Here is a 17,642-nt window from a genome sequence, read left to right as displayed (position 1 = left end):
CCCAACTCTTCCTACTTTACTATAAAATTTCAGGTTTTTTCTTTTGAAACTTATGCAAAGAAACTTATTTAATTTGCTTTATGTATTTCATTACATTTTAAATATTTATTTGGTTGCTTAAAATGGCTTGCTGATATTGGTAAATGTGTTTTAAATTCAGACAAATTGGGAACACAGAAAATTACAATCTGTCAGACGTAGCAAAGAATTTTATCCAAAGCCATAATTCCTAAAATCTTAGATTACGTTTAATCTAAACTTTAGCTAATGTCAATCTTTAACTGTTCTGCAAAACCAGATTCATAAATGCAGCGGTACCACACTTTGTTAGTCTCCCAGCAAGATATATGAACTGACCTGACCATTGGTAAAATGAATGGATAGCTGTAAGTCTATTTGTTGGGTTTTGTCTATCTGTTTGGCTTTACTGGGGGACAAAGTGGAACATCTCAAAGGAGTTGAAAAGGTTGGCAAGACAATGCAGAATACAATGAAAGCATTTTACCAAAGCACTGTGTCTTTGGTATGCAGTACTGTAGCAATCTGCTTTCATCACAGAATTTTAAAAAGGAGATACTTTTCAGATTGCAAGCACTTGTGAAAATCTTGAACTTTCCTTTGAACCACAGAGTGATATTGCTTTGATCAATAATTGCTGTAAGCTTTTCTATTTTATATCAGTTTTGTTTTCCATTGTGTTTGATTGTTACTTTGCATAGATAAACGCCTGTTGCCCCAGGATATTTTTGCAAATAAGCTGATAGTCTCAAAGGTTTTAATTATCCTGGTTAAATAAAAGTTACTATTACTCCTGTTACTTGATGGGAATTCTAATTAGTATCAAGTCTGTTTTGTTTTTCCTTTTGTGAACATATTTAAAGATTAAGCTAAATTATGTTCTGTAAATTGCATATTTATGATGCATCTTATTGACATTAAATCAGGTTAACATGAAAGCTTATTTAAAAAGTTTGTAGAAATATTTTAGCTGCCTAGCTAGTTAGTGTACCTCACTCTGTGGCTCAGCAGGTACCATTAAATATGACAAATTTTCCAACCATAGTACACTTACAAAAGAATTACCATTAGTATACCTTGCCACAGAGTAGCCCTGATATTGTGTGGACTGTAGAACTTACCCAATTATAAAAATTTTCTTGGCATTAATTTTCAGTTACCAAAACAATAAAAATGACAGCAGATAAACAGTGTCACCTCATTTAAACTCATGCTTATTATCCAGATGAGTAAAGGTGAGGAAATTGTTAAACATAACCAATGGTCATAATACTACAGCTGTATTACCTGGTGTGCACTACTGCTCTGCACAGAATTATTTTTGCATTTGAATATGATTTGAATTGCATGTGTTTTACTAAATATTAGTCATGCTGGTTAAATGAAGGGTCAAACTCCTGAATAACACAAATAGCTTTCCAGTGGAAATAGCATGTGTGCTTTAGATATCTAGGTTACCATGTTAATGACAATTTTTTTATATCATTATGACACACTTATGCATAAAAGTTTAAATGAAAATGTGTTAGAAGCTTACTTTGATATAGTGCAAAATACAAGCTAAAGAATGACAGCTACTATAAAGAATTTAAGAACCCATTTGTACTTTGAGTTGCACTATTTTTCTTGTGCAACAGCCTGTTTTTTAGAACAGAAGTAACTTGTACTTGGAAGGAACCTAACCCCATCCTTAATAGAACACTAATAATGCAATACATCATTTTTATTAATCCCTTTGTTATGAGTGTAATGCCTTAGGTGGTGCACAAGGTAGATTTGTCACAGGAAAATGAGACTGTCTGCACTGGAAACGCAGACTATTATTTTTGTTCTGGCTTTGCAATTACAATATAGACATTATGACAAGTCTGCTTGGGCTACCCACCATTCAACAAATGATACTTGAGATTCCATCCTTTCTCAATATATGCTTTCTTTTCTTGTTATTTCTTACGTGCCACTGGCAAGGAACAGGCTGCAGAGCACTGCAGTCTGCTGTGCTGATTTGAAACCCAGCTCAAAACCTGATTTTTTTCTAAATACATGCAAAGAATCTGCATGGCAACCGACAAGCAAATCACGTGAATGATAATAGAGCAGCTGTAAATGGACTCTATATGAATAGCAATCTACTGCCTCCCATACAAGCTATGCCAGAAAAACCCCATTTGCTGGTGAATGAATAATAACCCTCCAAATACAATATGGTTTAAGATTACTTGCTTCTACTGGTTTTAGAACATGTGAAAAATAACACTTTAAATGGAGAGGGACTTCACTAATATTTGTTCTTATTTTCATCCTTTGTAATGCAGCACGTTGTACACTGGGCATATACATAGCACAAAGGATGTTTATATGACTCTCTAAACAAAAACAAGAAAAGAGGAAATTTGTTTTCTCTTGCCTGACATGCTTACAACTAGACATCTCAGAGACAGGCCTCTTAATCCTGAGCCTATTATTGAGCCATGACTAATTACTGTGTAATCAAAAGATTGCATATTATCTCAGTTCATATAAGCTTACATTCTATTTTTTTTTTAATTAAAAACTGAGAAGTCTACTTACCTGACAAGTGAAAGCTATTGGGTCAGCCACCTTCTTTAAAATGGGCTCAATCTCCTCTAGTGCGGTGTAGTACTCAATGTGTGCTGTGGTCTTAATGACTCCCCCACAGTAGACGTTTACATATACAGGGCCAGCAGGAAAATCTTAAAAAACAAAAATCAGAACAGTAGCTGAAGATATTTTACAGTCCCAGACCAGAGATCTCAGGGAATGAGTAAAATAACAGGAAGATATAACAGAAAAAGCAGAGTTGATGAACTGGATTTGCATTTAACAGGTGATTCAGTGTAGTCCATTTTTTATTCAGGTCTTTCAGTCTAACAAAAGAAAATACATATTTGTAAATATGTATAAAGCAAAGCTGTTCTACTGCTTCACATTAGAAAGGAGATGAAACCAGAATGCTTAAAATTTCCAACTTCCCTTCATACTCTGATGACCTATAATCAGCTCCCTTATGCCTACATATTAAGGAAAAGTTCATTTATCACAAATAGTGTAATTGCTATTCATTTTTTGAAACGTTTTTCTTAATTGCAGTCAAGGTTCTCAAGATAGCATTTGAGCTAGGCTAAAGAAATTGCAGTATAATTAATTAATTCCATTCCAGTTGTTTACCTCGTAAAAGCAAAAGGAAAGAGGCATTCAGAGTCTGTTACTTAAGTATGACTTGCTTTGTGCAGGCAGCACAAGCCTACTTTATGAGCACATTTCCCAATTCATTAGTATTCATTGTGCCAGACATTCTGCTGGACCATACTAGCACAGTTTTCTTAAAATACTAACTGTCCCCGCAAAACAGTGATGAAAGGGACAACCCTGAAAACGGAGAAGAGTAATAGGGCCAGAGTAACTAATCTAATAGAACATCATGTTAAATCACTTAAATGGAAACTGACCAAATGCTTTAAAAAAAAAACCAAAACAAACCAAAAACAACAAAAGAACATTTTTATCAACATCAGATCAGCTGGACCAGAAAAGGATAATTCCAAATTTCCAACTCTTCCAGACTTTTAAAGGACATTAATTTAATAATGAATTTATCATTAAGGACAAGTGATATAAAAATTAAACTTGGGCTACAGCTCTCTGCAATTTTTTTTCATATTTCATTTACTGTTCATATTTTATTATTCATCCACTAGGGAAACCTTCTTGTGATCAACAATGTTCTCACAAAGCAATTTTGGAAGAATCTTTTAAGATCTGTGAATGAAGATTTCAGCTTTTGTTCTCTGAAATCCAGTTACAGATGAAAGCTGCCTGTTGGTTATTTACTTCTCAGACAGGTTGCTATCTGCACCATCACAGTGATAAAGACCTTTCAGGCCATGTGTGACCATCATCCCAGGACAGTGCTCAGGATGAAAATCACAGAATCATTTAGGTTGGAAAAGATCTTTAAGATCATTGAGCCCAATCTTTGACTGAACCACCACCTTGTCAACTAGACTTGTCACGTCCAGTCATTCCCTGAACATTTTCAGGGATGGTGACTCCACTACCTCCCTGGCCAGTCCATTCCAATGTCTAATCACAATTTCTGTGAAGAAATTCCTCCTAATGTCCAACCTAAACCTCCCCTGGCGCAGCTTGAGGCTAGGTCTTCTTGTCCTGTCACTGGCTACCTGGGAGAAGAGGCCGACCCTCACCTGGATACCAACCTCCTTTCAGGTATTTGTAGAGAGCAATAAGGTCTCCCCTGAGTCTCCTTTTCTCCAGGCTTAACAACCCCAGATCTCTCAGCTCCTCATGTGATTTACTCTCTAGACCCTTCACCAGTTCTGTTGCCCTTCTCTGGACTCACTCCAGCATCTCAATGTCTTTCTTGCAGTGAGGGGCCCAGAACTGGACACAGGACTCGAGGTGTGGCCTCACCAGTATTGAGTCACAGAAGTCATCAGGTCATAGAATTACCCAAACCAAGCTCCAAGAAGCCAATTTTCCAGAAGTGGAAAATTGTAGCTTATATGTATGTATTTCCTCCTATCTAATGTTCTGTTGCAATCATTTTAGAATAAAATATTATGTAAGTTCCTTTGGGAATTCACAGTGTGCAGTGCAGTAGCAAACTATACTCTAAAGCCATAGGCGAAAATTTTTTTAATTCTTAACTCACATCAAAACGGTGGAGACAGGTTTGGCCATTAAATCTGCACAGATCTAAGAGAAATTGTTGTTAAATAAGTGAAACTGTTAGCAACTAGTTATGGATGGTGCAGTGGAAAAAAATCATTAGAAACCTGCAAAGCTGAGTGATACAGAGAAATGGCATGAATATGAACAAAGAAAAGAAATTATTTCCTGCATCAGTAAGAATTATGGAGAGGAGTATAACCAAATTTACTGCATTAAATATAAAATGAAACATTTCAGTAATGGAGTAATAAGAAAAGAATATTAGCTTTGCATTTTATGGCAGTAATTTTGAAGAATATTAATCTGTAACTAATCAATGACATTTTAAGACTGCCACCTGCCATTTAACCACAGAAAACCAACCTAAGAGAACCTAGCTTCCCATAAATCACAAGGCCTTGCTTCTCTGCATTATTAATAAAAGCTCTGTATGCAAAACTCATGTACAGGAAACACCTACAAAATAGCAGGAAGTGAAACTACTTATCAGAAGAAGTGAAGGGAGTTGAAAATTTTCAGTTTACTTAAAGGTAAAGAATACTTTTCTTACCTAGGGCTTTTACGTACTTGACCTTCTTATTCCAAGAGGCTGTCTGTGTTCTAATTCGTTGATTATCTGATATGAATTCAATTTCTAGAGTTTCATCATCTATTTCATCTTTCAACAGAATGAATATTTCACCAGAGTTCTATAAAATTAAAATGTGTTCCCATTAGTCCTTCAGAAAATTATACTGAAAATTTAAAATTATATTGAAAGTGTATTGAAAGAACTTTCCTTTACCAACACCTTCATGCAAAAAAATCATCCTACCAAAACATGATGCTATCTCTAAATAATAGATAATAATTAACTAAAAAATACCTTTAGTATTTTACTAACATAAATGACACAATTAACGTAGGATTTTAAATTCAGCTTACCTAACAATATCTTGAAACAGTATTTTAAATGCATACATAGATGAATTGTTACATTTTCTAAGGCCACTCTATAGTCTAGAAAAATGATATCCATCCTAATAAGAACCTTAGAGTCACTTAAACTCTTACAGTGAGCTGACAGGAAAGTAAGATAGAGGCAGCAGACGATGTGAGACAAGACCCCTCTACTACCTCCTGAACCAGAGGGAAAGTTACTTCCTTAGAACTGTACTGAGCTCAACAATGAAATAATGTGAGTCATCGTTAAAAAACAGATAGCAAGCAAAATGAGTGACATTCCATGTACACTGCAACCTCCATATCTGACCATGGCCACTCATTTATATAAAGGAATGCAGTGGTGGATTTTGTACTTCCTCTGTTTACACTGTCACATATTTCTCACAGCAACTGATTAAAAACACATATGAACATTTATGTCCATTGAATATGCATGCAGATACATATATAAATATATAAATATATACATATATAATATAAATATTTCTGATTTAATTTAAAGTCACACTAGGTACATGCTCACACAAGCACTTGTGTAATTCATGGTATGGGCACATATGCACATACCCATACACCCATCATGGATTCTTGCCAAGAGATACTGCATATCTCTCAAGAAGTGTCTGACTACAAACTCCCTTTAAACTATAAGGCCCTCATGACAGTAATACTTCTACTCAAGCTGCCAAATAAATCTAGTAGAGCTAAAATACCTCAGAGGCTATCTCCAAACTATTTTATTTGCAAATCTTTTGACTGCAGTGCGGAAGTGACACAAAGGCAAAATAAATCCCACTGTAGTCTCAATGCACTCTCTTTTTGGCCCCTTTACAATTCTGAAAACAAATAGCAGATACGGTGTGAATGAGATTGCAGAAGGAAGAGGAGATGAATGTTGACCGTTATCCCAAAAATTTTAGCATCTAAAAATCTTACCTCACACGAGACTCTTCTTGGAAGCACCAATATCGACTGCTCCTTAGTTTCCAAACTTTTAGAAAGTACCTCATTTTTAGAACTGAAGTCTGTTGTTTCTGATGCTGCCCTGACATTTGACAAATTAATATCAGAGCTAGTCTGGTGATCTGAAATAAATAATGTGGAATGAGAACATTGTTAATAATCCAAAATCAACAAAACACAGCAGTGATGTGTTTTCCAATTAATTACTCATATGGCATTTGAAGTCACATTAAGGGCACTGCATGAAAGCCTGGAAAAATTCCTTTAATATAAGTGTGATGAGGTGTCCCCCTTTGACAAAGAGCTTGCCTCTGAAGTTCTGATCCTGCAGCCTTAATTTATATGAACAGGCTCTGCTCATATGTTTGTTTTACTAAAACCAAAAGGGACACAGCCTTTAGATCAAAATCATTGTGACCAACCAGGTCACAGAGATCAGTCAGTTTTGTAGTCTCAGAAAAACAGATTGTCATACACTAGGATAAAATGGGACTTTTAGCACTCTTCCTTTCCCCATATGAAAACAAACACATGCTATATGTTTAGAACATCTACCCACCTATCTGCAGGAAGGGTTAACAAGAGGGCAGTAATACCTGTGACCAGGTAATTATGAGAGTAGGCACAGATTTCCTCCAGAGTCTTTGCCTGCGTTAATGGACAAAATGATGGATGGAAGGCATACATTTTTTTAATTGGATAATCTGGGTTTGGAAATGCTATGCCAGTCATACAAGTATCTTGCAAGCAGGTTCTTTACTGTTTTGCTGTACCAGAAAAGGCTAAAGAGCCATTGTGAATCCTTCACCTTATCACAGAATTTTAATGATGAAATAGAACAGACGACTGCATCTGCAGGGCTCTGACTAAGCCTGTGTTTTAGCAAAGGTATTCTTCACACCTGCTACTTCTCAGCTGTGTCATTACTACTCCTTTCCAGACACTCCATTACCCTGTATGAAACACTCTCACCACCCATCTCAAAGGACTGCAGTAGCTCTTCATCATGCAAGATTACTCAGTATACTGCAGTCACCTAGTTAGATTATTGATATCATTGCATGCAACTCAGAGTTAAAACCTTGACTGGCTGATGAGAAAATATCCTGAGAGACATCCACAGTATCTCGTATTACTGTAAATTATGAAATACTCACAGTCAATTACATTCAAGGATATGAAGAAATTTTCAGGCACATCTTTTCCTCTTAAATGGATGTAGAATATTACAATTAATTAGTGATGGGCAGAATACAGAACAGCAGTAATTTGGCTTTGCTCAAACAGTATCACAGCCATTTTGAGTTTTTTTGCAAAAGTGCCCAAGTGACTGAGGTACACAAACCACACAGTACTCCTAAGTGGCACAGAAACCTTTCTAGCCAGTGTCAGTATTGGAAATTTACGGTTACTTTTCTCACTTGATCGCCCTTATTTTCCCCATATGCACCAGTTCATCTGATACAGAACATTCTCTTTCCTTACCAGTCCTGCCTTGCTTGGATTTTAATAAACCACTACTATAGTAAATGTACCTGCTGAGTGAATTATTCCAGGGCATGCTATGTCTGATGTAGACATTTTTTTCCAGAAATGTGCTTTGATTGTTAGAGAGATCTCATGAAAAAGGGGAAAAATAATAATAGAAAAGAAAAGAGAGTAATTTTTCCATGTTTCCTCAAGGAAGCTAAAGTTTCTTTGAACATCTGAGGTAGGTGGGTTTGGTGACAATCACCAGCTAGCAAAATCTGCCCAGCCTACTCCTACTTACACTCTCATGCCTTTAAGGTAAAAAAATTCTGAATTTAAGCTGTGAATTCAGTGTAGATTGGTAAAATTACACTGATCCTATGTGTAGACATACTTTACGGAAGTAGTATTGATTCCATTTGCTTTGATTTAGTTTAAAAGTTAAATAGGCTACACTGAACAAAGGCTATTTTGATTCCAAATGAGAGCCCACACACAGTTCAATGCAGTTTAATAATCCAGCTCAAAATATAAGTACATTAATTTCTCTGATTATCACTGTGAAGATGAGACTTTATTTAGCACCGCCCTTCAGAAAAAGGAATTCCTGAACCCTCGCTGAGGAAAACAGGTAGGATATTTTACAGCAGCCTTACAGGGTCTACTAGAAAGATGGAGAGGGACCTTTTACAAGGATATATAGGGATAGGACAGGGGGGAGTGGCTTCAGACTCAAAGAGGGTGGGTTTAGATTAGATACTAGGAAGAAATCCCTTACAGTGAGAGTTCTGAGACACTTGAATAGGTTGCCCAGAGAAGCTGTGGATGCCTCATCCCTGGGAGTGTTCGAGGCCAGGTTGGATGGGGCTCTGAGCAACCTGGTCTAGTGGAAGGAGTTCCTGCCTACGGCCAGGGGTTTGAAGCTAGATGGTCCTTTCCAACACAAACCACCCTATGATTCTATAATACTGTATACCCAGAGCACATACTTTGGGAATATTACGTGTTCACATTTTAAGTCACTCATAAACCTTACACTTAAGCACATAGAATTCACTTCAGAAGATAACTCACATGAGGTGCATGCTGCTTCTGAAATTTTTTTTGGCCACTTTAGGCAAAGGAGTCTCATAGAGACAAGAAACCTTTCATTATTAGATTGACAAAATGAAAGGAATGAATAACAAATCTGGTAGGCACTGGATTCTCAGATGTCAGCCGTCTGTCAGCGATCGTTCTTTAAGGATCATGCAGATGCATTCTAATCTATGTGAAGTTCATGACAACTTTATTTGTACAGTCTGCACTCTACTTATCGAAGATGATAAAGTAGTCACTTTTACCTTTTAATGCCAATAATTCATCTACTGAGAACTTATTAATGCTAGTGCTAATAAGTTGGTTTAAATTAGGATAACATTTTCCTCCCCTATTAATTGCATTTTAATATTTTTATTATGCCTTGTGATATCTAAATACAGTATCAGAACTTCAACTCAGTCGGTATTGGGATAGCACAGCTATATCAATAACAGACAAATGAAAAATTTGGCTTTTACATCAAAGACTTGGATATTTAAGAGAATTAGGGATTCCCCTGCTGGCTCTGAAAGTGGTTAGTAATTTATTAGCTAAAAACCATCAAGCAAGACCTCTTTCACTAAATGTCAGGTCCACCTGACAAACAATGAACTATGTACAACAGTCCAAGAACCACAGCAATCTATATTGTCACTACTATATATTTAATTACCAAACTTCAGAGCCACCATCTCTGGCACTCAAATTCCTACCAGCAGTGGCATGCTATCTGTCCTAAAATGTGGAACATAAGCAACCATATGAAATGTCGTCTATCAATGCTGAACAAGGAATGCACCAGAGATTATGCAAGGCGTGGCTTGTTAGCATTAAGTGAAACAATGTAGCTCATAAAGGTACTAATACTACATTAATAAAATTGTAGTAACACAAATGGAGCACTTTAGACAACATTTGTTTCATGTGGGCAGAAGATGGTATCAGTCTTTTGAACACTTAAATTCTGGACATTTTCACTACGAATCCTCTTTACGTTCTTGTTTTGAACCTGAAAGCAATGGCTAGGGAGCTCCATCAATTGTGGAGGCTTTAATAAAAATGGTCATTTAACAAGAATTTACAACTGAGGGTGAAGATTAGCTTAAAAGAAACAAAAAAGGAACATCATTACCATGCTGGAATATCTAAGAGAGAGGATTTATTAAAGGGTATTTGTTGCTTGGTGAATGTGTTCTTTTAATGTTTTATATAATGGTGACCTATCTGTGAGGTTTTTAAAATGTAGCAGTAATTATTAAAATAATGGATGAATAAAACCAGACCCTTTCTTGTAGGATCAAAGTATAAGAAATTATTAACTATATCTAAGGATGCTTAGACAACACTAAGAGTTAGAAGCTAAAAAGAAAGGAAAAATCTATTATAATCTTCCCTCGAGTAATCAGGGCAGTACTACTGGGAATTATTATCTATTATAAAGGGTAATGCTTCATTTCCATCAGGTTACTTTTGTTGGCTTTGACAAATATCTACTGCTTATGGTCACACTGAAAGGACTGATCTTAAATTTAAGTTAATTTTAAATAGTAATATATTACACACGTTTACCGTAACAGCTATTCACTTAATTGGGGACAGTGCTGATGTTTTAAATTTCACTTCAATATTCTCTCCTAATTCACGTAACTTCAATACATCAATTTGGTATCTTTTACACAAAACCCTTTGGAACACATTATTGCTTTCAATTTAACATTTTAAACTAAATTCATTACATGACTTTGAAATTGCATTCCTTTACATAAACTGAGAAATTTTAATAAAGCCTCTCTAGTCTCCTGTGTATTCAACAAGTAATGCTTCACCATACCTTCCAAGCAACTTTCCTGCCAAGTCCAATCTTCCCCTTCCCCTCCAAATTCTAACACTTCAAATACACTCTTTAGCTATCCTTATTGCAGCCTACATGAGAATTGTAAGTATTCTCTGTCTTTGTTTACTTGGTACTTGCTACATGTTTTGAGTCAACAATGTATGTGACAGATTTAGGGCATTAAAAATAGCAGAAAACAAACTTATGAAAGATTTATGTGTTTTCTAAGGCTACCCATGGAATGAATCTCTCAGTCAAAATTAAGCTGGTTTTACAAAAGCAAAATGCCTGATAGCTTCACAAATTTCAGTTCTTCCTCAAGACTTGCTAAAGCAAGAGAGAACTAGCTGGAGAACTGACACTGTGTTACAGAAGAGGTCCCCAATTAGCCCTAGATCACACATCATACAAGAGGATGAGAAACATGGGCAAATTAGGTTAGGCAGATGACAAGAAACGGAAGGGTAAATTAGTGCATGTGGCCAACTTGCCACATGAAAGAGAAGATAGCGTGTTCCAGCATCAAAGATTAAAATAAAGAGGATTACAGTAGATCATTTAAGTCCAGGAGTCATCCCATCTTATATGGTAGGCCCACTCTCCAGCACAACATCAGGTAAAAGCAGAGGCGGTCCCACTGGGTTCTGTGAGGTAAACTGAAAAGGTTCTCATGCATAAGTGACCTCCTTGCAATTCAAAAGCCTGAAGTCAAACACGTGTCAATGCCTTGAGGAAATATAGATTAAAGTAGAGCCATACAGAAGATGCAAAGTAACCTTCTGTAATGTGGAAAAAATCAGGAAAAAAGATGTATGTATATCATATTCTTCCTGCAATCCACCATAAGTTTATCACAGACATTTATGAAAGATAATTCTCTTGAAGTGTGGGTATTTGTAAATGCTGTATGAACTCAGTAGAGAATGCAGCAGAGTGGGATGGAAAGGGAGCCTCTAACTGCATAAATTGCTGTATAAATTACCTGAAAAACACTCTGAGAAACAGGGAGGCAGAAAACATCCACCACACTGGGCTTCATTCAATGGGCCTGTTTTCCTCACATGAACATGGGATTTACTCATTTTTACCATAAGCACTTTCTAAGACATGGTTTCAAAGCAAATCCCCTTTTCTGCTCTGCTGAAGTTTTCTTTTACTGATGGTGAGAGAAGGCTTAGGAATGGAAAGGCTTCCAAAATCACACAAAATTATTAACATATACTCAAACATATAAACATCTGATTTAAGTCTTAATTTCTTTCTTTTTCTATCACATATAAATTCCAGATCAAGATAAATATATTCATTACTGAATAAGCTTTAAATGATGCTTCTCTCTATGCTGAACCATCTATCTTTTGCAAATACACTGACAGCTATCTTTGTTTTTCTCAAAAGCATTCTCAGTCCCAGTTTCTTCTGCATGGTTGAGTTCTTCTGTCAAAAACAGTATCTTTCTGTAAGCTGGCCTATTTTGCCCATGTCTTCAAAATACTTCTATTACTTCATTTATGGTGTAAAATTTTTCTTGCAAATAAGCATCAAATTGACACTTCCTTTAAAAGCTATGAAAAACAGTTTTTCCTTTTCTGAATATTTGGAGTTGGTGTTTATGTCATCTTAGCAACCAGTGGTGCTGCGACTTTCATTCACATCTATTTCTCTCTCATAACAGCAATCCCTGAAACCCCCCACATCTTTTGTTTTATGAATTACTATACATATGTAGGCAAAGATAGATTTGCTGTGATGGTACATGCCCACCTGTTCTTTTATTATCATGTATGTTTTTGTATACAACAATTTATCACTGTAGCCTAATGGAGTCATCACGAAAGCATCTAAAGAGAATATAAAAGTCTTACTATATGTAGCCTTATTGGATCTGATAGCAAAAGCAAAAGATCCTCCCTTCAAATAATCCCCAAAGCTGCAAAACACTATTTACCATGAGTTTATCAGTAATCTTTAGGAAACAACTTGGATGGAACTGTAGGCATGTCTTTATATATAATTTCACATGATTGTAACTGTATATTCAGAGGCAATCTAAAACTACAACAATTAACTAGTTTCTCGCTGGTCTGTGATTTGGAAGGAAGATTTGACTTGGTGCTTTGGCTACAATACATATATTTAGAGGCTTTTGGGGACTAATTTTATCTTTCACTGTATATCAATTCATGTTATTTTACTGCAATCAAATCCACGACTTTCAGCTTCAGCAGCAGCACTAGGAACATGACTACTCTGATGTGCTTTAGACACGTAGCAGGATTGTCCCAAAGAGTTTCTAACTATTAGGCACACAGATTCGTTTAGAAACAATTACTACCTGCCTGAGGTCATCTGGGTGCTGAGCAGAACTGTTGATGGAGCCCAAGTCTGTTATTTCCAGTTTCTACATTCTGCATACTTCTCCAGGGAGAAGCAAACTGAAGTCTGGCCCTCTGTATGCACCAGCAGTTTTCAGTTATTAAAGCCTAATGTTTTATTAAAGAGTCCTTCAATCCACTTCAGAATTACTGGAGTTCTACCACAGTAAAAACACTTTGGCATTTTTGTTCCATTTCTCTGTGGTATCAGCACACACGTATCTCACCTCTGTTTCAGTGAAGGGTTATACAGCACTAAACACTGCCCAAAATCTGAGACGTGCTGCTGTAACTCAGACAGGTTGTCCTCCTGCTGCTGACTCAAAGTACCAATGAAGACAAAAGGACCAATAGTACAGGCATTCAGAGTTCTAAGCAGATCTCCAAAACTAGTTAGCCTGATAAAACAGGCCTGGAACTTCCTTATTATTCCAAAGGGGCTAGCTGCAGCTGCCTAGTGGCTCTATTACATCTAAACTACAATTCGAGTCTCTCCTAACTGGCCTGGCTCAAACTGCACACTGTGCTTGGACACAGAAGTGGTACATGGCTACATTTTGAAATACATACATATAAAAGAACACGGCTAGAGAGGAGTGTCTGAGAGTCAAGATGTACCTCAGGGAGGCATGAGCTCAGATTTCAAGCTGAATAAGGTTTAAGTTTTTACAGGTATAACCCTCAAGGAACGAGGAAATTCCTCAAGGAATGAGCAGCCAAACTTTCCTCTCTTGGCCACTTCTGAAGACATTCTCTTGATGAAGAATATTCTTTAGAGTCATCAAAGGTCAAAAAATGACATGGCTGGAAGGTCATGAAGTTTAACATAACTTCAAGTCCCTTAACAACAGCACTGGGAGATGGGAGAGACTCTGGTAGCTGGCATTCTCAGCCTTCCCACTACTCAAAGTACAGGATACATAATCCTTAATAATATCAAAACATGTACTGACATAAGATGACATACTCCACCTTATAGCATCCCTTAAATCAATTGGTAAGAGAAGCTAGCTTGGACTGCAGTGGGGCATTTACCAAACAGTGTATCTTAGTCTGACAGCAGAGCTTCAATACCTGCACAGGGCTCTTATCAATGCCTGGATTAAATTTATGATGCTGTTCCTGATCTGTACATCTCTAAATTACATGGGATTTGTCCATCTAAGAGATCTCCCTGTGCCATGCTGCCACAGTTGCTGTCAGCAGAAAAACTCACACCAGACACATTTGGTATTAAAGAAGGAAAAAAGAAAGTGAGTTGTCAGCAAGACTGACTCACTAGGGGACAGGCTGCTTTGCAATTTACTCCCACCTTTAGTTTGAAATAGCTAAAATCTATTGACCCTTAAAGTGGGCTAAAAGGTACACTGCATTCTCAGGAACACAATTAAGAGTGATATTTTTATACACATCTGAAAACTATGCTTGCTTTCTAACCCCTGTTTATTTTCCCCTTGTTAGAAAGTAATCTGAGGTCTTTATCTTGTAAGACAATGTCCTTTAATCCAACAGAATGGACACATTTTATTAAAACGGGATTTTAGACAGCATTATAGGAAAAGAATACGCATTCTCATGGCTCTTAATCTGCAGAAGGGATGCCATCTATTCTGCTAAAAAATGCTGGCCTTTCTCCAGTTTTGTTTGGTAAAGGCTACAGATAACACAGTATATACATACATCTTAGTTTTATGAGATCTCTGAGCAGGACCAAAAGATGTCTGCTGTTAAACTTAATAGGCATACAGCTATTACCCTTTAAAATCACCTTTTGTTCTCCACTTGCCCATCCCTAATTGCTTCAGTTAATTAGTGCTAGGATACAAGCTTTAATGGCAAATGTTAAAAAAGACAAAGCTGTTTCACAGAAAGGGAAGAGCTTTTTCTGAAGCTGCATATCACCTAATGGGTACCTAAATCTGAGGTTAGCTCTATTTTGCAGGTAAAATAATGAATACCAATTCCACAATAATGCATTCATATTTTATCTGTGCGGTTACAAGGCTGTATACCCAGATCCTAGTACGATTGCTTCCCTTTTCTACCTTAGTAAAATTAAAAATAATGACTATTTGAGGAACAGAAAATTTCCTGAGGAACCACAAGGGAATTTCTCAAAATACAGCTCCCTAGCATTAAAATCAAGTCTTCTTTTCTTCTATAAAAACCAGACATAAAGTAAACACATAACAACAGCTGTGACTGGCTAAAGAGCTGGCTTGTTCAATTATCACCTACAGGACTGAGTCCTCATACATGCATATCATGGTCATTAGCATTCCACAACTGGATCTTTTCCCTCACTCAATAGCAAATCAATAGTTTTCGCATCTTCTTGTAGCTCATATTTCCCCAAAGGATCTCAGTGATCATATTGTTTTTCCATTTTCCAATGTACTGTCTGACCTTTTCCCTCAAGGCCTTGCACAATTCACTTTAGTCAATCACTTCTTATTGATTGTTAGCGCCTGCTCATTCCCCATCTATCTCTGCTTTAATGGATATGGGGGGGAGGGGGTTGTGATTTTTTTAATGTCCTGTCATCTACTCACTGCTCTTTCCACCCTTATTGCTTTAGATTACTCATTTAGATTTATATTTCTGTTCAACTTTCACTCCAGTTCAAGCTTAAATTTCATCTTTTCTCAGCTCATCATTTCTTTCATACAATGCCTTTATATACAAAACAAACTGCAGTTTTCAGCATGCTACTCTCCACTTAAGACCTCACATAAAGTGCCATTCTTTTGTGAATTTATAAGGTCTAGCAAAACCCCTTTCTTGGTTTATAGTTTTTCCTGACACTTCAGTTTTGAATCTTTCGGACAATTTAGCACTACACACACTTCCTTCTTTCTAGGAAGAAGCAGAGAAAAGAGAGTTCCTGGAAACACTTTTTCACAATTCATCCAAAGTCAAATCCAGTCTGCTTACCTGGAGATTCACCTACTTTCTGCAGGGCACAAATGCTGGCTTATTTGCAGCTGTCATCTTACTTTTCTCAGCTTTGTAAAGACTGAATCTCGGAAACTGCAATCATTTCATTTCTTGGGCTATTTTTCCCTCCAAAGTTCTGCAGTGGTATCAGATAACTGCTCCCTGTTGCACCACCACAGAAGGAACATTGACCACATATTTCCTTACACTCACTTGTGAGTCAGTCTTAACCTCACATACAGGATACAATTATTGGGAATTCCTAATTTCTAGTAGCCTCTTTCACTCATCACAGCAATGGAGAATCTCTTTGGTCCTCTTAGCAACAAACAGACATAACTAACCTGCAAAGGCTGCAGACAATCAGCTCTATCGAGATGACTGCCAAAAGCGGACTGAGAACTGCTGTCTAGACAACTTCTGCAAAGTTTTCAAGTAAAAGTTTTGCTTTTGATGCAGGACTTTTTTTAGCTGGAAAATCCTCCAATCACTTTATTACAATATCAACCATTCAGCTCATGGGAAACATGGACTTAGAGTTGCTCTTCAAGTCCCCATATTAAAAAAAAAAAAAAAAAGTAGTTTGGAGGACCATCTCCTCAGTCCTTTCTTTTCTTGGGACTCTCTGTTTTCTCTAACCATTCCCTATTTTACTGTCTCATTTTTTGGACATCACACTCATGAATGAGAAACACAGTGGTATTCAGCACTTGGATGATGAGCCAGAAAGCCTTTTTTATAGCAACAAATTTCTTCAATGCACTGACCCATGGCACATTCAACACAGGACAAAGAGAGACATCCTTAGAAACCTTGACAATAGGTATGTAGGGATAAACCAGTGCAGAGCCAGTATCCTCAGAGTCCAGCAGTACAGAACTGGTATCCCAAGAATTTGGAATAACTTACTTGTCCTTTTCCATCTGTAAGCATACTGATGCTATTAATTCAATTACTTTGCAACACTGTCAATCCAGAAGTAAAGTTCTCTAAGTAACAACTGGGGAAAGGAAACATACTGTGTAGGTCTTTACAAAAAGCAAGTTGAGACTTTGCCAATCTGTTATCCCTTCTACAACTCTTTATAGGCTTTCACAACTATAAACAAACCATGATGGCAAATATCATTTAAGTTGTGATGCCAGGACTTCTCCCAGCCAGTGGCTCTCAATGAATAATGCTGCAAATGTAATGTGAGTAGTACTGACCTATGTGAAATTTCAGATGACCTTGCACTTGGCCTTGCTGACTTTCATGAGGTCTGTGTGAGCTCACCTCTCAAGCCTGCCACGGTCCCTCTGGATGGC

The 17,642-nt window shown here is 36.9% G+C and overlaps 1 protein-coding gene across 2 annotated transcripts in view; it reads right to left on the bottom strand.

The window, feature by feature from the left end:
* The window catches only part of BANK1 (B cell scaffold protein with ankyrin repeats 1), a 138,078-nt gene that overhangs the window by 95,355 nt on the left and 25,081 nt on the right, over nucleotides 1-17,642 (bottom strand). For both annotated transcript variants that reach the window (XR_010430056.1, XM_064652000.1), the window contains exons 3-5: nucleotides 6,613-6,761; nucleotides 5,282-5,420; nucleotides 2,590-2,732 (exon numbers count right to left, since the gene is read on the bottom strand). Coding sequence is in view for 1 of the 2 variants with exons in the window: in XM_064652000.1 (XP_064508070.1) it covers nucleotides 2,590-2,732; nucleotides 5,282-5,420; nucleotides 6,613-6,761 (431 nt within the window). In the remaining variant the exon portion in view is untranslated. The remainder of the gene's footprint in view (nucleotides 1-2,589; nucleotides 2,733-5,281; nucleotides 5,421-6,612; nucleotides 6,762-17,642) is intronic.

This window comes from Pseudopipra pipra, chromosome 4 (genome assembly GCF_036250125.1).
Source record: "Pseudopipra pipra isolate bDixPip1 chromosome 4, bDixPip1.hap1, whole genome shotgun sequence".
In the NCBI taxonomy this organism is placed as follows: Eukaryota; Metazoa; Chordata; class Aves; order Passeriformes; family Pipridae; genus Pseudopipra; species Pseudopipra pipra.
The sequence above is the reverse complement of the archived record's forward strand: the minus strand, read 5'-3'. Positions and strand labels throughout refer to the sequence as shown.